The 25,466-nt window shown below is 41.6% G+C and overlaps 1 protein-coding gene across 5 annotated transcripts in view; it reads left to right on the top strand.

Annotated features, from left to right (window-relative positions):
* gria4b (glutamate receptor, ionotropic, AMPA 4b) overlaps positions 1-25,466 on the top strand; it is a 103,135-nt gene that overhangs the window by 3,491 nt on the left and 74,178 nt on the right. For 4 of the 5 annotated variants that reach the window (XM_079586842.1, XM_079586845.1, XM_079586840.1 and 1 more), the window contains exon 2: positions 1,401-1,559. In XM_079586842.1, the coding sequence (XP_079442968.1) occupies positions 1,401-1,559 (159 nt within the window). Of the gene's footprint in view, positions 1-512; positions 753-1,400; positions 1,560-25,466 lie in introns of those variants that run through there. The other variant, XM_079586841.1, reaches the window with a different exon arrangement.

Raw genomic sequence — 25,466 nt, 5'->3', positions numbered from 1 at the left:
TATAATCCCATTAAAATTACTGTTCTCATAAAAATATAATTTGCTACATGAGTTAAATTTCATTAGTCCAGTATACACAGGTTTCTTGTATACAAACAATACCGGATGCGCGCGCATCCAAGAGGCAAGACCGCTATATGTTATGCCGAGTTCTGTAAAAGAACATTGTAATTAACGTAGATTTCGCATTGTTTGTAAATTCTTGTTGACTCAATAATAAACTGCAATTTCAGAGTTGAATCTGTTTGCTTGTGTTTCATTTGCATATTAATATAACGTAAAAAGTTAGTTGGTTGACTAGTATGAAATTGTCCAACTAAGTTTGCAAATCATAAAAACCTGACATACCCTATGCATTTAGGTCAGTTTACAGCACAACAGCTCCGCGTCATCTCTGCTTCTGCTAGATATAGCCGTAAAGACTGTTGCTTTCTGCCTCTTAGATGCGCGCGCATCTACGTGATGACGTTGCACAGAAACCCGTGTATGAGTTTGTGCATCGCACGCCATCTGGTTTATGCGCATGCGCGTGTTTTCATGCGTTCGCGGGCTTCGCGATGAGAAGCCTGAAGTTCAAGGCGTCGCGTTTGCTCTCAGGACAGAAACAAAACAGAAATACATTTTATTTTCTGAATCTGACATCTACAGAAAATAATATAATCGCAAATGGCAAGTTATGCGTGGGGGAAGACAACTCTGGAGTCAAGTTACAGCACCATATGATATCTGCCAAATACTTGCTACATCAGCCTGTGTGTATGAGCTCATTGAAATCGTTTAATATAAAGTTCTCTCGTGCTTTTGTTGTGCGCTTTCTACACCGCGGGTGGCTTGCTTTGCGGCTTCTTCTGCCTTTGATTATTGTTAAATGCATTTTTGTCTATGTATAAAATGCGTTCTTGTAATGTGACGTCACTGACGTAGTTTCTCCGTGCACGCGACGCGCAGACGCCAATCAATGAAATTTGTCAATTATTTACATTATGGATTAGTCATGAAGGCAGGCCTAAAGGGCCTCTATGACTAATCCATAATGTAAATAATTGACAAATTTCATTAAGGTTAACCAGTTTTTTACTCTGCTATATATATTTTTGTTGTCAAAATTAAAAGTATTTTTATAGTCCAAAACATACATTTTAATATTCCAGAGAGACGTCATAAATGTGCATAATGGGGTTATTCGCCTGTGAAAGCTCACTAGAGTGTGCACTTGACTCATCTGATGTGGCATGTTACTTGAATCTCAATATCCTTGAACCATGTGTATTTTTGTACCCATATATCTTTTCCCTCTTAATCAAATAGCCAGTTTCCTATTTGACGTCTTTGGTGCAATGTGTTATTTTTCTTCTCCTGACTTCTTTCTTTCTCGCTACGGCTCTCCCTCTTTCCTGCAGGCGGGCTGTTCATCAGGAACACAGATCAGGAGTACACTGCCTTTCGGTTGGCCATTTTTCTTCACAACACAAGCCCTAATGCATCCGAGGCCCCTTTTAACCTGGTACCCCACGTGGACAACATTGAGACAGCCAACAGCTTTGCCGTGACCAATGCCTGTGAGTTCAACCTGCTTATACTGGCTATTTACATGAATGCTGCTTAATTAGCAACAGAATTAGGGTTGTGAGAGGATAGTGGGTGATTGCTTATGTTGATGGAAATACAGATGGTTCAGATCAAGTCCCACTACCAATATGAATAGTAAACAATTTCAGCTAATGAGAATCAAACTGGCTACATAAACTGAACAGAAGCACTAAAGGCCTTCCATCCAGTCAGCACTGGTGTGTCTTTGTGAAATCTGTCCTCCGGCTCTCAACTGGCACAAATACAGGCTAAGTGCATGTAGGGAGTGTACGGTATATTTGTGTATGCACCCTTCCCCCAATGCCGTGAGCTGGGTATTCTCACTGTGTGTTCATGTGTGTGAATGTTTGAATGCATTTGTGTGCATTCTGCTGACATATGTGCTGGCATTGCATAAATTGTGTTTGTGTTTGGATTTTGCAATAATACAGACTAGGTCTGCCATAGTTTGTTTATAAACCCCTTCTGGTATTTCTTCTGTGTGGTCCCATGTTTAGGCATGTGGACCAGAGTGGTGGTTGTGCTTTAAACCAGTAACAATAAGGTGATGATGTCACATTGAGGTACTCCATACTTTCAGATTTTTTTTTTGTCAAGTCACCTTTATTTATATAGCGCTTTTTACAATACAGATTGTATCAAAGCAGCTTCACAGTGATAACATGAAAATAATACAACAAAATTTGTTTCTAGAAGAAAATTGCATCATCGTCATCCTTAAGTAAGGCAGATCAATAATATTGTTGAATATATAATGTCTCCAACCAAGCAAGCCAAAGCCAAGGCAACATAGGGTCAGATGGTAATCGTGGAGGTCAGCCACGATGTGCCTGGACTTCTGGTACTTACTCTTTGTGGCCAGTTCACTTGTTATTTCCTTCACGTAATTTTCAGTGCTCGGCTTTAACCACAGCATACAGTGTTCATTATTTTCTAGTTCCTTATCTACTGTGCTGTGATGAAGTGATATGACGACCTGTGCTTCCCAGGTATTTGTGCTTTGTGGAAAGTTTGAAAATGTGCTACACAAGAAATGTTTCTCCTTAACTTCTTGCAGAGACGGCATCATAAACCCCATGAAATCAAAATTGGAGAATTGCAGCTTTCCTGTTACTTTTAAAGCCTTTTAAAAACTGATTGAAGCAGACACATTTAAAATGGACAGTCTCTTTCAGGGAAATTGGAGGAATATTTGGATGACTCTTATTTCACTACACAGTTTTTGTCCAATTAAATTATCTCTAGAGAAAATGACCCTCCCTCTAATATCACCTGCAGAGCTCAATAATAAGAATATCAGAAGTGTTCTGAATGCCTGTTTTTCAGTTGGATACGAATACGAATATGAAGTTAAAGTTTTTGCTGTATCATTTTGTATAATGCTGTATAATTGTAATCAAAATGATTCAACCCCCATTGCAAATCAGGTTTATTGGCAACATTTACAGACATTCAGCTGTTTGCAATGAACAAATCAAACAAAAGTAATTGAAATAGCTGGTAAGTGCTTTCCCCAAATTCAACTGAAAATGCTACTTTTAATGACTTCTGCAGTCTCAAAATTATTCAACCCCTGAATAGAATCCCTCACAACTCTGCACAAATCTGCAAAACAGGTGTTGTCTCAAGCACATCTCATGCAGCTAATCTTCATTAGTTGCACCAGGTTTGCATGTTAGAAATATGACAAGTCAAAAGAATTGTCCAAAAAGTTAAGAGATGATATCATCGCCCTTCACAAACAAGGAACATGATACAAAAAGATAGCGAAGGCACTAGGCCTAAATGTTCATAGAGACAACATTGGAAGCATAGTTTGCAAGTTCAAAGTTAAAGGAACAGTCAGTGTTTACACTACCTGGATGGGGCAGAAAAGGAAGCTATCAACGGCTGCAACCAGTTTTCTGAGAAGGCAGATTCTGAAAAAACACTTGAGTGACTGCAAAAGACCTGCAGCAAGACTTGGTGGCAACAGGCACTGAGGTTTCAGCTTGCACAGTATAAGGCACGTACTAAACTCAGATGGTTTCCATGCCAGAACCCCAAGACGTACACTACTACTGACCCAAAAGCACAAGAAAAGTCGGCTCCAATTTGCTCAAAATCATATAAATAAGCCACAGAAGTTTTTGGATTCTGTTTGTGGAACTATTCAGCACTATGGATCAGCAGTATGTTTGGAGGAAGAAGAGTGAAGCATATGCTGAAAAGAACGCTCTCTCTACAGTTAAGGATTAGGGCTGGGAGGATACACCTATCTCCCGATTCGATACTATCACGGTACTTGGGTGCCGATACGATATGTATTGCGATTTTTTTAATTTATTATTATTATTAAGAATTGCTATTCTACAAGTATTGTGATTCTATATATATATATATATATATATATATATATATATATATATATATATATATATATATTTAACACTTAGACCATGGGGAAAAGTTAAATAATACACTTATACAGACTGTACATGATGTATAAGATGAGTCATATTTAGTGATGCACCGAAATGAAAATTCCGGGCCGAAACCGATACCGAAAATTTTGGATGCACTTGGCCGAAAACCGAAACTGAAGCCAAAAATTGGCTTCTTTTAAAAACATTAATATATATTTATATTGCCTAATTTTTAATTGGATCTGAAAAGAAAAATCACAAACCAATAGAATAATCATCAAACTTTTATTACCACTAACAGTTACATAACAAAACCTAAAATATTTTATATATTATATATATTTTATATTACAAGCGCTTCATGAGTCACACTCTTGCTCACTCTCCCTCTCTGCCGTGCACGCACTACACGGTTTGGAGCACAGTCTCTGTCTCGCGGGCGCGCTCGCTCTAGATTCCGGAGATTTTAACTAATTCGCGGGCATCAGCAAGCGCTTGCGCGCGGATGGAAGGGGCATGGTTGACATTCATTTTCGGTTGACATTTTCGGCTGGCTTTTTTATTTCGGCCCGAAACCGATAATGCCATTTACGGCCTATATTTTCGGCGACAGAAATTTCGGTGCACCCCTAGTCGTATTTACAAAAAAATTATTTTATTTCAGAAGCATTATTATACAGTACTAGGCTACATTCTCTTTAATAAATGATTCAATAACAAACACATTTTTGAACAGTCACTTGTCACCACCTAGTGGCTAAACAATGTAATCGATAAATGCGTTATTTTAAGCGCCAAGTTTCTATCAAAAGCTGATTTACTCTATTTTAATCGCTACCGTTGACATCAGTGTTTATATTTTAACTTTAAACTTTTATCCCAGTACTTCTATGATAATTGTAACTATTGTATAACAGAAATAATGATACTATTGTGAGGTTGAAAAGACCTTTTGTGAAGCTGTTTCATGACAACTCTCTCTGGGTCAGTGGCAACACCAATGCAAATTTTAATGTTGCGATATGATTTTGTCAAAGGTTTAATAGACAGACGAAGAAGATCGCATGGGTGTTTGAATCGAGATCACAGCGTGTGAAAGGCAATATGGATTAATTAAAGTATCAGGAAATCCTAGGAGAAAATGTCATGCCGTCAGTGAAGAAGCTAAAGATTGGGCATCATTGGACCTTTCAACAGGACAATGATCCCAAGCATACCTCAAATTCAACCAAGGTTTGGTTTCAGAAGAAGTCTTGGAAGATTCTACAATCTACAGTGGCCATCATAGTCACCTGACTTGAACCCTCATAGAAAATCTTTGGTGGGATTTGAAGGCGGTTGCAGCGTGCAAACCCAAGAATATTACTGAACTAGTGGCCCTGCTCATGAGGAATGGTGTAAGATTCCTCAGAAACACTGCCACAAACTGGTGTCTGGTCATACATCTCGTTTGCAGCTGGTCATAACAGCAAAATTATGTTCTACTAAGTACTAAAGATGCTTGCCATGAAGGGGTTGAATAATTTTGAGACTGCAGAAGTCATTAAAAGTTGCATTTTCAGTTGAATTTGAGGAAACCACTTGAAACATTTGTTGTGTTGAACTATTTTAATTACTTTTGTTTGATTCTACATTGCAAACAGCTTAAAGTCTGTAAATTTTGCCAATGCACCTGATTTGTAATGGGGGTTGAATAATTGTGATTATTACTGTATAAAAATGCATATATATATATTTGTGTGCGTTTCTTTATGCCAGTGAAAATCTGAACTACTGACCCAAAGTTCTGGGCCAGAAGAAAAAAACCTACTGCTTACGTTATTGTCTCCATGTTAACTACAAAAACACAAATTTGTGAAAGTGGTGATGTCATGCGCATGCGTATTACGTGTTCAATCTATAGACGCGTAGTGTTTCTTTACAAAGTGACATCGCCAACTACTGGCCTGGCATGCATAATATAACGGTTCTAGTCCTTTTCGCGGATCCGTGTGAATGGCGATCTTTTTGAAAACGTTGTCATCTATACGCAAATAACGAAAAGGAAGAACTTTTCAGTTTTTAGTACATCATTGTCGTATAAACGTACACTTGTACTCCTTATCCGATATCATAACAGGCTGTGTTCTCTACACTGATGATAGTCCCTGTGCCCTGATGATTGAGTTGGCCCCTTGAATGATAATGATGAATTTGTCTGAAATGTATATAGCCATTTAACCTTCACAGCAGATTAACGCAGCATTGTCTTGGTAATTTGAGCCAGCCTGATAAGTTCCTGTCCTATTACTGTGTATGAACAATCGGTTTCAGTTAAACAGATTAATCGCCCGGTCCGTCACTCGCCATTTTGAGTGCAGTGTAAATCACTGCAGAGGAGCGGCAGCCCTGCTTGTATAGTAGTCAGACTACCAGCGATCTGACGTGGTGTGCCACATCCTCGGCATCTCATCCTTTCCTTCCTTCCTCTGTGGCTGTCTGCAGCTCTGTTTGCAGTGTGTTGCACATGATGGCTTTTATTCCTCGCTGGGGAGCCATCGCTGCCACGGGAGGATGAGTAGAGGACAGATTATTCGCTCCCAATGATCTTTCTGCCTTCAGCCGCCTCTTTTTTTCCCTCCATCCTCTCAGTTCTGCAGTGTTATTTTACACAGTCAATGGTTAAATTAAGCGGGGAATGACAAATGTGTGTTTTTGGGGAGGATGAAGGACAATTTTGCATAGTTGGGATTTGTGTGACCTCTAGGACAGTCGTGCAAGTGGGCATGTTTTCAGCTTCTCAGCAGTGGGTATGTCAACTCAGCAGCATAGTGCTGATACAAGCCTCTTTTTGTGTAATTCAGTCATAGCCGAGACAAGTTTGTTTCCTACTGTCGTATCAGTGTGCATGATAGCATCGCCACATGGGCATATGCCCCTCTCCACAGAGCTACACTCAACCTATTTACACACAGCGCCACATGAGTGAACGCTGCTTTATAATAGGAGCACGGCAGCTGGATGAAGTGTTATTGGTGCTTTTAAACCGTTTTTTAAGAGGTCAGCAAGTAAAACATTTGTGATGTTTACTTTTCCAGTTGTTCTAGCCCCAGAGAGTCTCTTGTTGTATCAGACATCGTAAGTATGTATGAAATATAGTTGTGCCACTAGAGCGGGGCTTGGAGTAAAATGATCACAAATGCGACAATTGACTTTTATAAACTGGTTCAGGTTTGTGACTTAATGGTTTGAAATTATACTGATTCTGTAATTTGTAAACTAGTGATGCACCAAAATTTCGGCAACCGAAAATATTCGTCTGAAACAGCACAAATAATGTATTAATGATTTCTGCCGAAATAGTTTTGGAGGGCTAACATTTTAAGTCTGAAATATTGAGAGGTAGTTTATCACCTCTGAACATGACAGTGTGAACATCATATCGAGTACAGTTACCCAAATTTTATGTCCAGAATAACCAAAACTTCAAAACAAGAAGATCCAAAAAGGTATTTAGATGTAAATAAAAGCCCTAATTAAATATGCTCATTATATAAAGCAATTGCATTTTTAAGTGAAAACTGTAATTTCAGTTTCAGTGTTCCTGTAAAAAAATAAAATAAATTAGTTCATCACTATTGAAACTTCGGGAAATAAAACAAATATTTTGACAATTTTTAGTTTTTAGAAGCGTGTGGCTCCCTGGTCTCTACCCCCCCCCCCCCCCCCCCCCCCCACACACACACACACACACACACACACACACACACAAACACACACACAAACACCACTTTTATAAAAGGAAGCAAGTACTTTAAACTGCACTTTTAAAATCTGTGTTCAAGCTTATGCTCTTTCATTCACTGTACATTTTTATTAGCACGGATCAGAGACAGGATGCTCAGAACAGATTGTTGGAGAGAATTTCGCTGTATGGAAACAGTGTGCAAAATATTGTCTTCAGCTAGTGCTTTTGTTATGTTCCATCTGGTTTTCAAATGTTTGAAGCTTTCAATCAGGCCCCTATGAACACCGCAAGAGTCTCTTTGCTTTGTTTGGTCTGTCAACAGAGAAGATTATGTGGCAAACAGATAGGGCTGTGTCCATATGTGTGTTTAAAGCCACAATGTCCCTCTGCCCCCATCATTCTCTCAGAAGGCTTTCTCTTCCAATGGGTTTGGCTATCCAAAAAAAAAAAAAAAAAAGAGAGAGAGAGAAAACCGCATAAGCCAAGCGGTGACGAAAATAGCCAGGGGCTTGTGGGGACTGTTTCTCCAGATTGGATCCCTCTGTGAACAGAATCCATCCCGTATCGCTGTTTCTCCCTCTGCCTCACTCTTTCTATCTCATGGATAGAGTATTTCAACATGGTAACTTTCTATCTGTCTTTCCTCCAACTTGCTCATTAATGCGTGGGTCTGATGTTTGACTAAGTCTCGCTGTAATTCCTGAATCAATAGTTGTTTCCGGCAGCCATCTGCAGTGAGAGTGAAAAGAGAGTGAAAATCTCCAGTGATCTCGAGTTGTTTGATGGAGAGTCATGCTTCCTACTTGCAGCTCCAATTCTCCTTTTATTGACAGAATGATATCTGTATTGACAAAGATTCGTCAATAATTTGAAGCTGTGACAAAATAAGAAAATCTGCTTTTGTCTATATTAGGGGTTTTCAAACTTTTTGATGCTACGGAGACCCAAATATGAGGATCTCCTTGCGAGGGACCTCTTTACTAAACTATGAAGGCATATGTATTTTTATATATAAAGGCCCGTTTATACTGTCAAAATATGTGTTTATGAATATTTTGATATTATAAATCTGTACTGTATTATCTGAAAAATATTGACTTTTTATTATGATAACACTGTATGTTTTTCTACCCAGTACCCTCCATTAGTGTACATGTACAGTATAAACCTGAAATGAAACATAACAGTTTTGCTGTCAGTCGAATAAAATAATTGTGATTTAATCTCATGATATCCAAGCAGTCATTCGAAAACATAATGTCAAATTTTATGTAATGCAAACTTATTTTGTGAAAAGATGTATAAATAAAATAAATGTATCCAGTTTTTACCCATTTGCTGCCCCCTGGGGAAGGTCCCGAACCCCAGTTTGAAAACCTCTGGTCTATGTTGCTGTTTAGACAGAATATCTACATTGTGTGTATTCATGACTTGTTTTGTCCTCATCAAAAGTGCAGTGTGCCGACATGTTTTAGTAAATGCGTGGCAGAAATTGAATGTCTTTTTGCACTCTGCTGAGCGATTTCCTCTCTTCTCCCCTGGAGGCAGGCTCTGGACACCCTTTGAGTGGTTGGGATTCACCTTTTGATTGAAAGTCTCGGGCGGCTGGCTCTCTGAGGATCTTGGGGTGTATTTTTGGGTTAGGTTCGATCCACCTTCCTCTGAATGAGTTCCGGTTAGGATCTGTAAATCATGGATGGGACTGTTTGGGCTATTGGGAAGGAGGGGTGTGTAGCAATGCAGGGTTTCCTTGAACGAGACATTAATATGGCCAGACAGTGCAGAGAACACACAGGGATGTCCAAAACATCACAAACTACTAACACAAAATGCTATACTGAAGCTATTTAATGGCAGATTTTTAATATATTTTGTCCCAAAAAGAAGATGCAAGAATTTAAATGTGTTCCTTGAAATGCAATGTAAGTCACTTTGGATAAAAGCGTCTGCCAAATGGGGATGGGACGGTATGAAAATTTCATAACACGATTATAGTGACCAAAATTATCGTGATTATCAATACTATCACGGTTTTGTTAAAACGAGATGAAAGTATTCAACAAGAACTGATGCTCACACTGAAAACATTTCAACAAGTTTTATATTTTAAAAACAACAAATATAACAAGCAGCTCTATGCACTTTTTAAAGCAAGATTCTATTCTGTGGCATTTCCTTTCTTATTATGGCCGTCGTCAATAGCAACACATTATAACAGAGCGCTTATCCATGTATCACAACAGACGCGCTTAGAGCGCTCTCTCGTTTCATTCAAATACAACTTGCCGTCTTGCGTCTCCGTTTTTGATTGTATTGAAAATTAAATCGGAGTTGATTTACTGTTCTGTTTCATTCTTACTGACCGCCAGAGGCAGTGTAAACACTATGGATTATCGCAGCGCCAGCCAGATAGGTCGAGAGAATATACCAACAAAGTCACGTGGCGTGACGTATGCTGAGCCCTGGAGGTTATAGGCTACAGTAGCTCAGCACTCTACCTCTTTCGCTTTCTCGCCTGGTTGAGATAGGTTGTTTTTGAGTGATTATTCGCGCTGTCAAGTGCAGCTTACAAGAGCAGCGAGATTCGTCCTCACAAGCTGTGACAGCGCGCGTCTACGCAATTTCAAGGATTTGGATTTATTTTACAGCGCTTGGTGAGTCATATTAACATTACTTCGTCGGTAACACTCTGTGCCTCTCGGTGCTATCCGGTGGCTTGTGTTTTCCGCGACTGAGTTAACGGTCTCCCGTTGACATATCTAACGTTACTCAGACTGTTTTTTCCTCGAATCCATGTTACATTATTTGTCCATCGGTTCAATCCGCCGGCCATTTTAGACATTTTTTCTTTTTCGTGAGATATTTGTTGGTATTACCTGTCGGTTTGCCCGAGGTAATTGTTTTATTTATTTTTATTATTTTTTCATCCCGCTCAACTTAACCTTACGGTGCTATCCGAAGGTGTTATTAACGAGTAACTATGGCTCACAGCTCGATCGCCACTGGTTTTCCACTGACTTGTAAGCTGTGCCCTAATCATCTTCTCCCTGACGACGGTCATGACTTCTGCCCGTCGTGTTTGGGTGTTCAACATCTGCGAGATGCTCTCACGGACCCGTGCATGCACTGCAGCCTTTTGCCTATTTCGGAACGACAGCTCCGTCTTGCCGAGTTAGACCCTAATTCGACAGTGAAACTTGGGCAGTTGGATGCAGCCCCTTCACGCACTCGGAAGCGCAAAGCGTCGGCGGCAGCTGGTGCTCCCCCCCCATCTAAGAAAGTCAAATCGCGAGGTGATGAACATTCACGTGTTGAGAAAAGTTCACTTTCTATGACGGTGTCGGTGCTTTCTTCAGAGATGGCAGAGCTGAAACGTCTGCTTCACTCGCTTCAGCCTGTCTCATCTGCTACACCTGTGAAGCTGACACAGGAGGATGAGAATGTTCAGAATCAGGGAGCTGGGGAAGAGTCTCTTGATTTCCCTGGTTTTTCTCATCGTTCAGAGTTTGATGTGCTTTCTACAAGTGCTTCAGATTCCTTTTTTCACGATCATGGGGATACTATGGATGTTGCTGCACAACCATCACCTCAGGCTGTTTTCACTGGTTACCCAGCAGCGGAGGGGTCTAGTGGGGGTTCAGTTCAGTCGTCTGGACAAGCCCAGTCATCCTCCGATGATACTTTGGATGTGCTTCGAATGGCAGTTGCTCGTCTAGGACTTGATGAGTCACCTGTCCAATCTGCCCAAACAAATGTGTTTTTCAGACAGAACACAGCAGCAACTTCTTTTGCCATGCCACCATGTAAGGATTTTGTGGCTGAATTCTCAAATGCTCTCACTGGTTCTGGTCCGCCTAAACGGCGCTCTAAGATTGCTCGAACGCTAGCATCTATGGCTGAAGCAGATTCTATCGGGGTGGGTCGTGCTCCAGAAATAGAGCAGCCTGTGGCAGCTTTGGTGGTGTCTCCTGATGAGGCTCTGCGAGGGAATGTGCGATGTCCCAGTGCGCAATGCGGTCGTACGGATTCCTTGCTGAAAAAGGCATACGAGTCTGTTGCCTACATTACTCGAGCAGAAAACACAATCTGCCAGTTACTTCTTGCTGCCACCAGTACGCTGGAACCTGCGAATGCGGATCCCTCTGTTTCACAGTTTCTGCAAACTGCTCTGTTGGCAACAGGCCATGTGACCCGCGAGCTGGGTAGTCTTACAGCCACGCTTCTGGCAGCCCGCCGCCAAGTGTGGCTTGCCCAAGCACGACTGCCGGAGGACTGTAAGAAAACCTTGAGAGAACTTCCATTCGTTCCCGGGCATCTTTTTGGTCCAAATGTTCCGGAACTGTTGGAAAAGAGGATAAAGCTGTCTGAAGCTACTCGTCAACTGACACAGGTGCAGCGCAACCCTACCTTTAGGATGCCAGCGGTTCAGACCCGACAGCACTATGCCACATCGGAGCAACGTTTCCGCCGGCATGCTACACCTCAGTCACAGCCCCCTCAGAGACCTCGTGCTCCTGAAGAGGCAAGAGTTTTTCGCCCACCTCATCGACAGTTTCCAGGAGGACCCCGTCAGCGTCCCCCCGCGAACACTAAAAATCGCACACATAAAGCCTGAGACAGCCAGGCCGGCGGTCGATCGCTTTTCAATAGATCAACTGGAGTACTGGAGATCCAACACAGCAGACCCCTGGGTGTTGGCGACTCTGAGCAGGGGATATACTCTACAGTTTCGACGTCGGCCTCCCAGATTTTCAAGAATTGTTCCTACGATTGTCAGAGACGCGGTTCGCGCGGTGGCTCTCTCTCTGGAAATTTGTTCACTGTTAGAGAAGGGAGCCATAGAAAAAGTTCATCCCCTCGTTCAGAGAGACGGGTTCTATTCAACATATTTTCTTGTTCCGAAGAAGGACGGTGGTTTCCGCCCAATTCTCGATTTGAGGCTTCTGAATTTGTTCCTGAAGGTCCTTCCTTTTCGAATGCTGCGCACAGCCGATGTTCTTCGGTCTGTGACTGCAGACGATTGGTTTGTAAGTGTCGACCTGAAAGATGCTTACTTTCATGTCCCAATTGCTGTACATCACAGAAAGTTTCTGCGTTTCAGTTTCCTGAATCAAGCCTATCAGTTCAAAGTGCTACCCTTCGGCCTTTCCCTTGCTCCTCGCGTCTTCACAAGGTGTGTGAGCGCAGCTCTGTCTCCTCTTTGGATGAGAGGCATGCGTATTCTTCCTTATTTGGACGACTGGCTTCTCTGTGCCCCAACAGAGCGGCAGGCTGTACAAGACTCCAGACTGCTTTTGAGACATGTGCAGAAGCTGGGGTTTTCTGTGAACGAGAAAAAGAGCCGTCTGATTCCATCACGGACCACTACGTTCATAGGAATGACCCTGAATTCCTGTCTAATGTCTGCCTCCCTGTCTCAGGAACGTGTGACGAACATTCTGCAACTTTTGGCTCGCTTTCGCCCGGGGGTGTCTTTGCAGTACGAGGTGGTCCTACGACTGATAGGGATGTTAACAGCGGCTACAGTGGTGATTCCCCTGGGTTTACTCCACCTCAGGCCACTCCAGTTATGGAACAACAGTTTGCGGCTAGATCCCACCAGGCATCGCCATCGACTGGTTGTGATTTCTCACCGTTGCATATGTGCGTTGAGGCGGTGGAGACAGTTAGAGTTTCTGAAGGCAGGAGTGCCCCTGGGTGTTGTTCCCTCTCGTCGGGAGTTGGTCACGACAGACGCTTCCCTCACAGGATGGGGAGCAACGTGGAATCGGAGGGGTATTTGCGGGCGCTGGACACCGATCCAGGCCACAGAACATATCAACCTGCTAGAACTAAGAGCAGTGTTCTTGGCCCTAAAGTACTTCATGCCGGTTCTGGCAGGCCGCCATGTTCTCGTTCGGTCCGACAATACCTCAACGGTGTTCCATCTGAACCACCAGGGCGGCACGAGATCCCGCAGGTCTCTACAGCTGACTCAAGAGATCCTGACTTGGTGTCAGCCACGACTCGCTTCACTGAGGGCAGCTCATATTCCAGGAGTGTGCAACCAGACAGCGGATGCTCTTTCCAGGGATCAAGTACACCCAGGAGAATGGAGGCTTCATCCAGTTGTAGTGCAAGAGATCTGGCTACGATTTGGAAGAGCAGAGGTGGATCTTTTTGCTTCAGAGATGACCACCCACTGCCGATTATGGTTCGCAAGAACAGAAGTGTCCAGCCCCCTGGGCCAGGATGCGCTGTCTCACGAATGGCCGAACTGCCTGCTATATGCGTTTCCACCTATCCCTCTGTTATGGGAGACGTTGCACAGGATCTCCCTGCGCAAGCACAGAATGTTGCTGGTGGCACCACGGTGGCACCACGGTGGCCAGCCAGACCATGGTTTCCTTTGTTGCTGAGACTTCTGACAGGGAATCCATGGAAGCTTCCCCCCAGGAAGGACCTCCTCTCCCAGCTGGAGGCCAGTGTCTGGCACCCGGACCCGGCACGTCTGCAGCTTTGGGTCTGGCCATTGGGCTAAATCCTTCCCTGGAGCATTGTGACCCTGCTGTTATTCACACCATCTCTAATGCCAGGGCTTCTTCCACACGGCAGATTTATGCTTCCCGTTGGAAGCTTTTTTCTACATGGTGTGAGGAACAAGGGCTTGATCCTGCAAAATGTGACATCCCGAATATCTTAAGCTTTCTTCAACGCTTACTGGAGGAAGGAAAAGCAGCTTCCACGTTGAAAGTATACGTTGCTGCGATTTCTGCGTATCATGTTCCAGTTGGCGGCTCTTCGCTGGGCTCTCACAGTCTTGTCTGCAGTTTTCTGAAGGGCGCGCGCCGTCTGAACCCTGCTCGGAATCCTAGTTTTCCTGTGTGGGATTTGTCACTTGTGCTTGCATTCCTGTGTTCACCCCAGTTTGAGCCCTTGCAAGGCATTGACGTTAAAATGTTGTCCTTGAAGACTTCTTTTTTGTTAGCTATTGCTACTGCGAAACGGGTCAGTGAGTTGCACGCGCTGTCTGTTAGCGAACCGTGCTTGCGTTGGTTACCGGATGATTCCGGGGTGGTTCTACGACCCAATCCTTCTTTTCTTCCGAAGGTCCTTCTTCCTCAGTTCATAAATCAGCACATTGAACTGGCGTCTTTTCAGACTTCTTCAGGGTCTGATTCAAGTGCCCAACTTTTGTGTCCTGTTCGTGCCTTGAAGTATTATGTGAACTCTACTGTTCAATTTAGACAGACGGACCAGTTATTTGTCTGCTATGGTGGTGCGAAGAAAGGTGCTCCAGTGTCGAAGCAGAGGTTGTCGAACTGGATAGTAGAGACCATTACACTGGCTTACAAGGCAGCAGGGAGACCACTGCCCTGGGGACTAACTTGCCATTCCACTAGGGCCATCTCATCTTCATGGGCTGTTTTCAGAGGAGTTTCCCTGGTGGATATCTGCACTGCTGCTACCTGGACTTCTCCATGCACGTTTGCCCGGTTTTATAAAGTCAACGTTGCTGCTCATCATGCCGTTAGTTCTGCGGTTCTTCTGGAGCAGCCTTAATTTCATCAGGTGGGTGGCATTCCTCATGACTATGTTGGTATGTGTCATCCATAGTGTTTACACTGCCTCTGGCGGTCAGTAAGAATGAAACAGAACGCTAGTTACGCATGTAACTGTGGTTCTGTGAATTCTGGATGACCGCCAGAGTTCTCAGTCACTCGGAATGCGCGAGAAAGGCGTACCGAGGTAGAGTGCTGAGCTACTGTAGCCTATAACCTCCAGGGCTCAGCATACGTCACGCCACGTGACTTTGTTGGTATATTCTCTCGACCTATCTGGCTGGCGCTGCGATAATCCATAGTGTTTACACTGCCTCTGGCGGTCATCCAGAATTCACAGAACCACAGTTACATGCGTAACTAGCGTTTACAGAGTTTGATAATATTGTTGTCATCATCTTGTCTAGACGATTGTTTTGTACGCTGAACAAAATGGATTTATAAACAGGTAAGATAAGATTTAAACTTTCAAACAAGGTTTGAACTTCTTTGTTCGTCTTTGGCCACTTGCTGCAAACTTTTCTTCGCGGAAGCTTCACGTTTATTTCAAGTGAGTGAGATAAAATATTTAAACTCAAAACAACATTTTGTGCCCAATAATTTCCCAGACGTAGTTTTGGTATTGAGGTCAAAGTTAACTTGCCTTGCGTTCGCTATACAACAGTGATGGTCACACAAGACGTCGGCAGATTTGAAGTGTTTCTATTTCAGCTACTTTTATTGTTTCAGCTATCTTTTATTGTACTTTTATAAGTTTCCCTAAATCTCCCGAGCACGGTCACTGCCTTCTGCCATTCCTTCTCGAATAAAAAAAACAAAACATTCGCCCTGCGCCTGCGTCAGACGCAGGCTGTTGACTGCCGGACAGGATTTACAATGAGTTATTAAAATCGCGATAATCAAACATGGTGTTAATGATAATTAAATTTTAAACGATTATACTAGTACATTCTATCGTGGTTTATTGTTAAACCGGTAATCGTCCCATCCCTACAGCCAAATGCATATATGTAAATGTATTCAGCAAGGACTCAAGGAGACATTTAATTGTTCAAAAGTGAGAGGAAAGACATTTACAATACAATAAAGTATATCTGTTTTCAGTATTACTGTTTTCACAAAAATATGAAGCAGCACAACTGTTTTCAATGTTGATAATAATTAGAAATTATTCCTGAGCAGCAAATCAGCATATTAGAATGATTTCTGAAGGATCATGTTGCACTGAAGACCAGAATAATGATGCTGACAATTCAGGTTTGCCATTGCAATAATTAGTAAATTAAAATGTAAAATATTTTAAAAGTGAAAACTATTTTTTTATATTGTAATTTTTCACAGTAATACAGTTATTGTATTTTAAAAATCGTACCCACCCTAAACTTTTGAACGGTAGTGTATGAGATGAGTTTAGGTTTTAGATAGGTGGTACTACTCAGCTCTGATACTAAAAATTATTTGGACAGTATGTCTTCACATTTATACTATTATTAGTCATTTTTTTCTTGTATTTGGATTTCACAGAGCAGTTGCTTTTATCAAAATTCAATTTTCCCCATGTTTTAAAAAAAAGAAGCTTGGTTATCCACAAAAGAGTTCTCGAGAAATTCTTTTACTAGTGCAGAGGCCAGATATTTTCTATGGATTCTTTTCAATGGGCTCTGCTGCATCTATCTTAACGCTGCGCCAATATCTCCACAGATTAGAGCCTTTGTATCTGCCACAAAGTGTTCGCTTCACTGAGCAACTGTCTCCGTCGAGGCCAGGTAGAGCCGATAGATTGGAAATCCTTTGAACCTCTTTCAAAGTCCCTTTCTCTCCCCGTGGGATTTTTACCTATGGCGTCTTCCTCTGTCCTTCAAGCTGTGCTTCAGAAACACGACGGGGCTGGAATGATGGATCACCTTAGACCCACGCACAAGGACGACAGGCAGGGAGGGATGGGCTGATGCTGGGGAAGGGGTGGCTGTCCCTCAACTCTCCTCTGGCAGGTCCAGTGCTTTGTCAGCCTTCTTTCATCATTTTTTGCCAGTGGGTCAGACCACCGCTACATGGGAAATACAGACGTGGTTGTGGATGTTAGGAGGGGCCAGGGCAGTCTCATGCGATAATAACCAACTGCAGAACCGCAGAGCCATACGGCACAGCAGTCTGAGGACAGCAGCGCTAGGCCAGCAGTCTCAGACCGGTGTTGGGGTGGAGCTTATAGCGTCATTAAGGGTAGGTTTAGTGGTTGGGTGGGGTTGACCATTCGTTAATACATACTACAAGATATTCAGCGCGAGTTTGGGACGATTTATCCCCTTCTGACAATCCTAGGTAAAGTCTCGATTATCTTGATGGTTCTGCAGATCATCTTATTAGATTTTCCTGTGGTGTGAGGTTTGTTAACCCTTGTATGGTGTTCAAAACCCTATAAAACACATCTGTGATGTTCCCGGTCAAAAATGACCGGCCAACATAAAATAGCTTATAAATCACTCATTATGCTATATTATCACCAAATATTGGATTCAATCTTTTTGTCAACTTGTTTTCTTTCAATTAGGACTGGTTTTAAATGATTTTTTCAAACGGTTTAATTGTAGGAGTCATTTATCCAAGCGTATGGACCTCAGTTTTTGAGTGAAAAAAGCATTATTTGTTAATAATTTTTGCAATATTGAGTAAAATATGAAAAAAATTGCACTTTTGATCACAGTAGTCTAATGTTTAACCAGGAAATTTCTTTTGAAATGCTTTTATTTTGTACAAAATGGCACAAAGTCACACTTGTGGTGTCCCCGGTCAAAAATGGCCGGCCTATATAAAATAGCTTACAAATCACTTGTTATGCTATATCATCACCCAATATTGGATTCAGTCTTTTTGTCAACTTGTTTTCTTTCAATTAGGCCTGGTTTTATTTTTCTATTTGCATCTGATTAATCGTAGGCCTCATTTATCTGAGAGTAGGCATCTAATTTTTTTAGTAAAAAAAGCATTATTTTTTATTAATTTTGGTAATATTAAATAAAATATGAAGAAAATTGGCACTGTTGATACTAATCTACTTTAATTTTTCACCAGGAAGTTTGTTTTGAAAAACTGTGTTTGGGTAGCGTGTGTATGCATGTATCCACGCATGCACAGGTCCAAGCGCTCGATGTTTGCAAGCACACACAGTATTGATCACATCACTTCCTGTTACGTCACTTCCTGAACGCGTTGTTTGTGTTTGAGCTCCGTCGATTTGATTCAAAATCCGGGATTTCTCTCTTTAAACTCACTTACAACTAATATTTTCTACTTTTTCTCACTGAGAAACACTGACGCTCAAAATATCGTAGTTACAACGCGGACTGTTGAGTAGACGCGTCTCAAACCGATTGACCCAATACCGGTCCGTTACACCTGTGGGTCGGACGGCTGAGCGCGTCTTCTTTACACTCACTTACAAACGAACATTTTCTACTTTTACTCACTGAGAAGCACTGCTGCTCAAAATCTCATAGTTACAACGCGGACTGTTGAGTAGACGCGTCTCAAACCGATTGTCCCAATACCGGTCCGTTACACCTGTGGGTCGAACGGCTGAGCGCGTCTTCTTTACACTCACTTACAAACGAACATTTTCTCGCCTATCGTGCGTCTACATCACACCCGTACCATTAAAAAGACAGATTATATCCAAGATTTCAGTTATAAATTAGCGTTAATATTGATAGCATCACTGGTAGCGTCGTTGCTAACTTACTGTCCATCTGTTTAAATGGCGAATATATCAAATGTAACGTTATGTTGTCTACCTTTTGGTGCAGGTGAGGACACATTCGAGCTGCAGGCGGTGCAGTCTGAGCTGGAAGCTGTAGAAAAGCAGATCCGCGACCTTCTAGAGAGACAAGCCGAGCTAAGAGACCGGCGTTTAGCTCTTGAAACATCTCGCGTCGATGCACACAAATCAGTTAATAATCCGCAGACTCCGATTGCGTCAACACCGTGCGTCTCTCAGCATTGGTCCCGTGCGCCAAGGCGGTTCTCACAAGTTTCATACACCCCGGCTCCGAGGCGCCGTCACGAAGCTTGGGTTGTTTCGCAGCGGAAGACGCGAAGAATCTCTCCGCCCCTCCCGGTTTTCGAGATTTCCACTCAGAACCGCTTCTCCCCTCTTCGCGAAACGGAACGCGATGCTGTGATTATCGGCGATTCAATTGTTCGGAACGTCCACGCTACGTCAGGTAAAAGTAAGGTGCGTAGCCACTGTTTTCCTGATGACCGTGTTTCTGATATCGCTGCGCGAGTACCCGAGATCTTGAACGGTGACGAGCGCGTCGGAGCTGTCGTCTTGCACGCAGGAGCGAACGACGTCAGGCTGCGGCAGACGGAGGTTTTGAAAAAGGATTATAGGAACCTAATCGAGACGGTACGCACCGCATCGCCTGAAATAACGATCATCGTGTCTGGGCCGCTTCCCACGTATCGACAAGGGCATGAGAAGTTCAGTAGATTATTCGCGCTAAATGAATGGTTAATGTCATGGTGCAATGAGCAGAAACTGCTCTTTATAAATAATTGGAATCTATTTTGGGAGCGTCCTAGGCTCTTCCGCGCTGATGGCTTACACCCAAGTAGAAATGGAGCGGATCTTCTGTCGGATAACATCTCCAAGACGTTAAAGACCGTCTGACTAGTTACCAAAAATCCAAATCACAGTCTCTGCTGCACCAAATTAATTGATATAAATACTAGTGTAGAACATTTAATAGAAACTGTGTCTATTCCTCGTTTAGTGAGATCAAATAATAAATCTACTGTAGGATCTAGGAAAAATCTAATTGTTATTAAAACAGAAAATCTCGCTATTAGTGAACAAAAACAATTTCTAAAGCTAGGTCTTCTGAACATTAGATCACTCACACCTAAAGCAGCTATTGTAAATGAAATAGTCACAGATAATAGCATCGATGTACTTTGCCTTACTGAAACCTGGCTTAAACCAAATGACTATTTCGGTCTAAATGAGTCCACTCCACCAGGATACTGTTATAAGCATGAGCCCCGTCTGATTGGTCGTGGCGGCGGTGTTGCAACAATCTATAGAGATATTCTTAATGTTACTCAGAAAACAGGTGACAAATTTAATTCGTTTGAAGTACTTGTATTAAATGTTACGCTCTTAGATGTAAGGAAAAAATCCCTATTATCTCTAGCCTTGGCTACCGTATATAGACCGCCAGGGCCCTACGCTGATTTCCTAAAAGAGTTTGCAGATTTTCTCTCAGATCTATTGGTCAACGTCGATAAAGCATTAATTGTTGGAGATTTCAACATACACGTAGATAATTCAAATGATGCGTTAGGGGCTGCGTTTACAGATTTATTAAACTCCTTTGGGGTCAAGCAAAACGTCACCGGACCAACTCATCGTCTTAATCATACACTCGATTTAATTATATCATACGGAACCGATCCAACCGATATAGATATCATTCCACAAAGTGATGGTGTCAGTGACCACTTCCTGGTAACTTGTATATTACGGACTACAGTACTATGTCATACTGCGCCGCGTTACCGACCAGGCAGAACAATCCTTCCATCCACCATAGATAATTTCTCAAATTGCTTATCTGATTTGTCTCAGTTACTGCCTGAACCCAAACAAACAGACGAATTAGAGGAAGTAACTAGCACTATGAGCACCATTCTCTCTAGAACATTGGATATTGTTGCACCCATTAGATTAAAAAAGGTCAGAGAGAAAAGTAAAGCACCATGGTACAACAATACTACGCATGTTCTAAAGAGAGAAACCCGTAAATTAGAGCGTAAATGGAAACAAACTAATTTAGAGGTCTTTAGAATCGCGTGGAAAGACAGTATGTCACGTTATAAAAAGGCCCTAAAAGCGGCAAGGGCTGAGCATCTCCGCAAACTAATAGAAAACAACCAAAATAATCCAAGATTTTTATTTACCACCGTGGCTAGACTAATAAATAAACAGACATCACCTGACCAAAATATCCCGTTACAGTTTAGCAGTAATGATTTCATGAACTTCTTCACTGAGAAAATAGAAAGCATCAGAACCACAATTGTAAACACTCAATCTTCAATCGCGCCTTATAAATCAGCCTCAATTATCACCCCGCAAGAACAATTACAGCGCTTTACAACTATAGAACAAAAAGAGCTAAATAAACTTATCACTTCATCTAAAACAACAACGTGCTTATTAGATCCTATACCAACTAAACTACTGAAAGAAGTGTTACCTGTAGTGGAAGAGCCTCTACTCAATATTATTAACTCGTCTCTATCTTAAGGTCACGTTCCAAAAACATTTAAACTGGCAGTTATAAAACCACTCATTAAGAAACCACAATTAGACCCACATAATCTAGCAAATTATAGACCCATTTCAAATCTTCCATTTATGTCTAAAATATTAGAAAAAGTTGTGTCCGCTCAACTGTGCTCTTTTTTGCAAGAAAATGACATCTATGAAAAGTTTCAGTCTGGATTCAGGCCGCACCATAGCACTGAAACTGCGCTCGTTAAAATCATTAATGATTTACTTTTAGCTTCGGACCAAGGCTGTATCTCAATACTAGTTTTACTTGATCTTAGTGCTGCGTTCGATACTATAGATCACACAATACTCTTAGATCGACTACAAAATTATACTGGCGTTCAAGGACAAGCATTAAGCTGGTTTAGATCGTACCTATCAGACCGTTACCATTTTGTCTATTTAAATGGAAAAAAATCGATCATAACTTCAGTAAACTATGGAGTGCCGCAGGGATCTGTGCTAGGCCCTCTATTATTCTCAATATATATGCTGCCACTTGGAAATATTATAAGGAAACATGGAATTAGTTTCCATTGTTATGCTGATGACACTCAATTATATATTTCATCACGGCCGGATGAAAACGCTAAATTATCAAAATTGACAGAGTGTGTTAAAGATATAAAAGATTGGATGACGCGTAATTTTCTTCTATTAAATCCAGACAAGACGGAGGTACTACTCATCGGTTCAAAAAACCGCCCACAAAACCTCTCACAATACAACTTTAACATAGTAGGATGTCCTGCTACTTTATCCTCTACAGTAAAAGACCTGGGTGTCATACTAGACTGCGACCTGTCTTTTAAAAATCATATTTCATATGTTACAAAAACGGCATTTTTCCACCTTAGAAACATTGCTAAGCTACGTAATATGCTATCAGTTTCTGATGCAGAAAAGTTAGTTCATGCATTCCTGACCTCGAGACTAGATTACTGTAATGCTCTATTAGCTGGTTGTCCTGCATCCTCAATAAACAAGCTACAGTTAGTCCAAAATGCAGCCGCTAGAGTTCTTACCAGATCAAGAAAATATGATCATATAACACCTATCTTATCATCACTACATTGGTTACCTATAAAGTTCCGTATTAATTATAAGGTATTGTTACTGACTTATAAAGCCCTAAACGGCTTAGCTCCAGTTTATTTAACGGATCTTCTATCGCCCTATAATCCATCGCGCTCTTTAAGATCGCTAAATTCGAGGCTTTTGGTTATACCTAGGATATCTAAGTCCACCAAAGGAGGGAGAGCATTCTCACATTTAGCTCCAAAACTCTGGAATAGCCTTCCTGATACTGTTCGTTGCTCAGAGTCGCTCTCCCAGTTCAAAACTAGATTAAAGACGCATCTCTTTAACCAGGCATTCATATAAATGTTTTAATCTTACAGTTAAATCCGGCCTCTAGTTCATAACCGCCAGAGGAGAACTGGCCCCCGACTGAGCCTGGGTTCTCCCAAGGTTTTTTTTTTCTCCATTAGGTCACCTGATGGAGTTTTAGGTCACCATTAGGTCACCTGATGGAGTTTTTCGTTTCCTTGCCACTGTTGCCTTTGGCTTGCTCAGTTGGGGATATTCAATTTAATGAATCAATCAATATTACTATTGATTAGCATTACCAAACATGGACGTTTTATTATTATTTTAATTTAATACTGTGAAGCTGCTTTGATACAATCTGTATTGTGAAAAGCGCTATACAAATATTCTTGACTTGACTTGACTTGACACATGCACATATGTGTACATGAACATAATGAACATGCTCCTGAAAACTAAATGTTTCTCTTATTTTCAGTCTCTCCCATTCACTTTCAATGGCCCATTGAAACAATGGCCCATTGGATCACCACAAGTGTAAAGTGTGCCATTTTGTACAAAATCAAAGTTTTTCAAAACAAACTTCCTGGTGAAAGTAAGAAAATTGTAAAAAAAAAAAAAAAAAAGAGAAGTACAGTAGTTATACACTTAGTGAACAAAGTCACTAAGTTTCAGTCCAATGCGATAACATTAACTAGTATTTTCAGGAAAAATAAAATCTTCTCCGGGTCAAAATGACCCGAACACCAAATCTGCTTTGTAAAACAATATCCAATCAGAAAGAGAGCTGACGGAAGACTCATCTCCAGCTCATGCTGTAACATGTAAAGTCCATGTTCACACCTTCTCCACGACTTCATCTAAATATTTGTCTTTTTCCCCCCGCAAATTTTCTGTAAAAAGCAGTCCTCCATGTTTGTTAACTTTAAAGGGATTTTACGAGATTTCTCGTAAAGTCACTTTTTAGTTTTTTTAATTTGTCCCTACACTGTTTGTAGGTCCGGTGGTAGCCGTGTGCGGCTAAGAGCTGTGCTTGCCCCATCCAGCTCTCGTTGGATCCGCTCCTCGGCAACCAACGAGAGGAACGTCTGCACCTCGTCCACTGACCACGATTCAGCCATTTCTTGTTTGATTTTTTTTACTTCTTTTGTCAAGTAAATACTCTAAAAACGTGTTGGCTGTTGTCTGGCTATTTAAATCTAGCGGGTTTAGTGTCTCGTGTCGCAAATACAATGACGCTGAAGTGACGATTCTGTCTGACCAATCAGTGATCTGCAGTGTTTTCACGTCACATTTAGTATCGGTACGGTACGCTTGGAACCTCAACAGAGGTGGTACCATTTAAAGCGAGCCGAAGTGAGCCGTGCCGTACCGTACCATGCAGTGAAAAAGCGCCAAAGCGTGCCGTGCCCTACCGAACCGTACCGTACCATGCAGTGGAAAAGCGCCAAAGCGTGCCGTGCCGTACCGAACCGTACCGTACCATGCAGTGGAAAAGCGCCATAGGTGTTGCCCCAGCTTAAAGGATTAGTTCACCCAAAAATTTAAATTTTGTCAGTACTCACTCACCCTCATGTTGTTCCAACTCCGTAAGACTTCCGTTCATCTTCAGAACACAAATTAAGATATTTTTGATGAAATCTGAGAGCTGGCTCACTCCATAGGCTGCTACGTAATCTGCCATCCCAGAAAAGTTAGTAAAGACATCGCTAAAATAGTCCATGTGACAGTGTACAGTGGCTCAACCTTAAGTTTATCAAGCGATGGGAATACTTTTTGTGCGAAAAAATAAATAAAATAATTTAAAAAAAAAAAACTTTATTTAACTATTCATTTTATTCTGTGTGGGCCTCTGAGTGAGTTCACGTAGTGTACACAGAAGTAGGCCTACACACAAAAAAATGTATAAAGTTGTTATGTTTTTTTCTGCGCAACTTTATAGTTACAGTTATCATCCTTAATGTGAACAGGACTTTATAAGCAATGGAATCCTATATAACACAATATATAAAGAGTGTCATTTTGGTGATTCTAGATAAAAGTTGCTAAAGTGACTTTAGTCATTAGCTCCTTAATGAGTCTTTTTCCTTCGTTGCATGTTATACACCAGGAAGCTTGGCAGAATCAGTACAATGAGATTGGTAAAACCATGTTTGATGAGGTCTCTGGACTGTCATCAATGCAATTAAGAATTCTAATTATGAATACATTTTCCATGACTCAAGAGGACTTTGAACAAGATGGAGTCAAACATTTCTACAAAATATGGCCTCTGCTGGCTTATCTCCATTTGAGACATTTTTCATTTTAAGGATTAGGAAAAGAATATGATCTCCTTATTCCCAGCTGTCCCGATTTGCCTTGTGCTTCTGATAGCTGCAATTGATAAGTAAGATATATGCATCATATCTGATTATTTTTTAGCGTTGAATCACATTTCTCGGGTAATGAGATAACAGCTTGACATATGCAGCAATTTTTGCTATGAAGCAAGATCGCTTTTATTTGTTTGTTAGATCTGTCATTTGCCATATGGCACAGCC

This window comes from Phoxinus phoxinus (genome assembly GCF_949152265.1).
Source record: "Phoxinus phoxinus genome assembly, chromosome: 17".
Classification (NCBI taxonomy): domain Eukaryota; kingdom Metazoa; phylum Chordata; class Actinopteri; order Cypriniformes; family Leuciscidae; genus Phoxinus; species Phoxinus phoxinus.
This window is presented reverse-complemented; position numbering and strand designations above follow the sequence as displayed.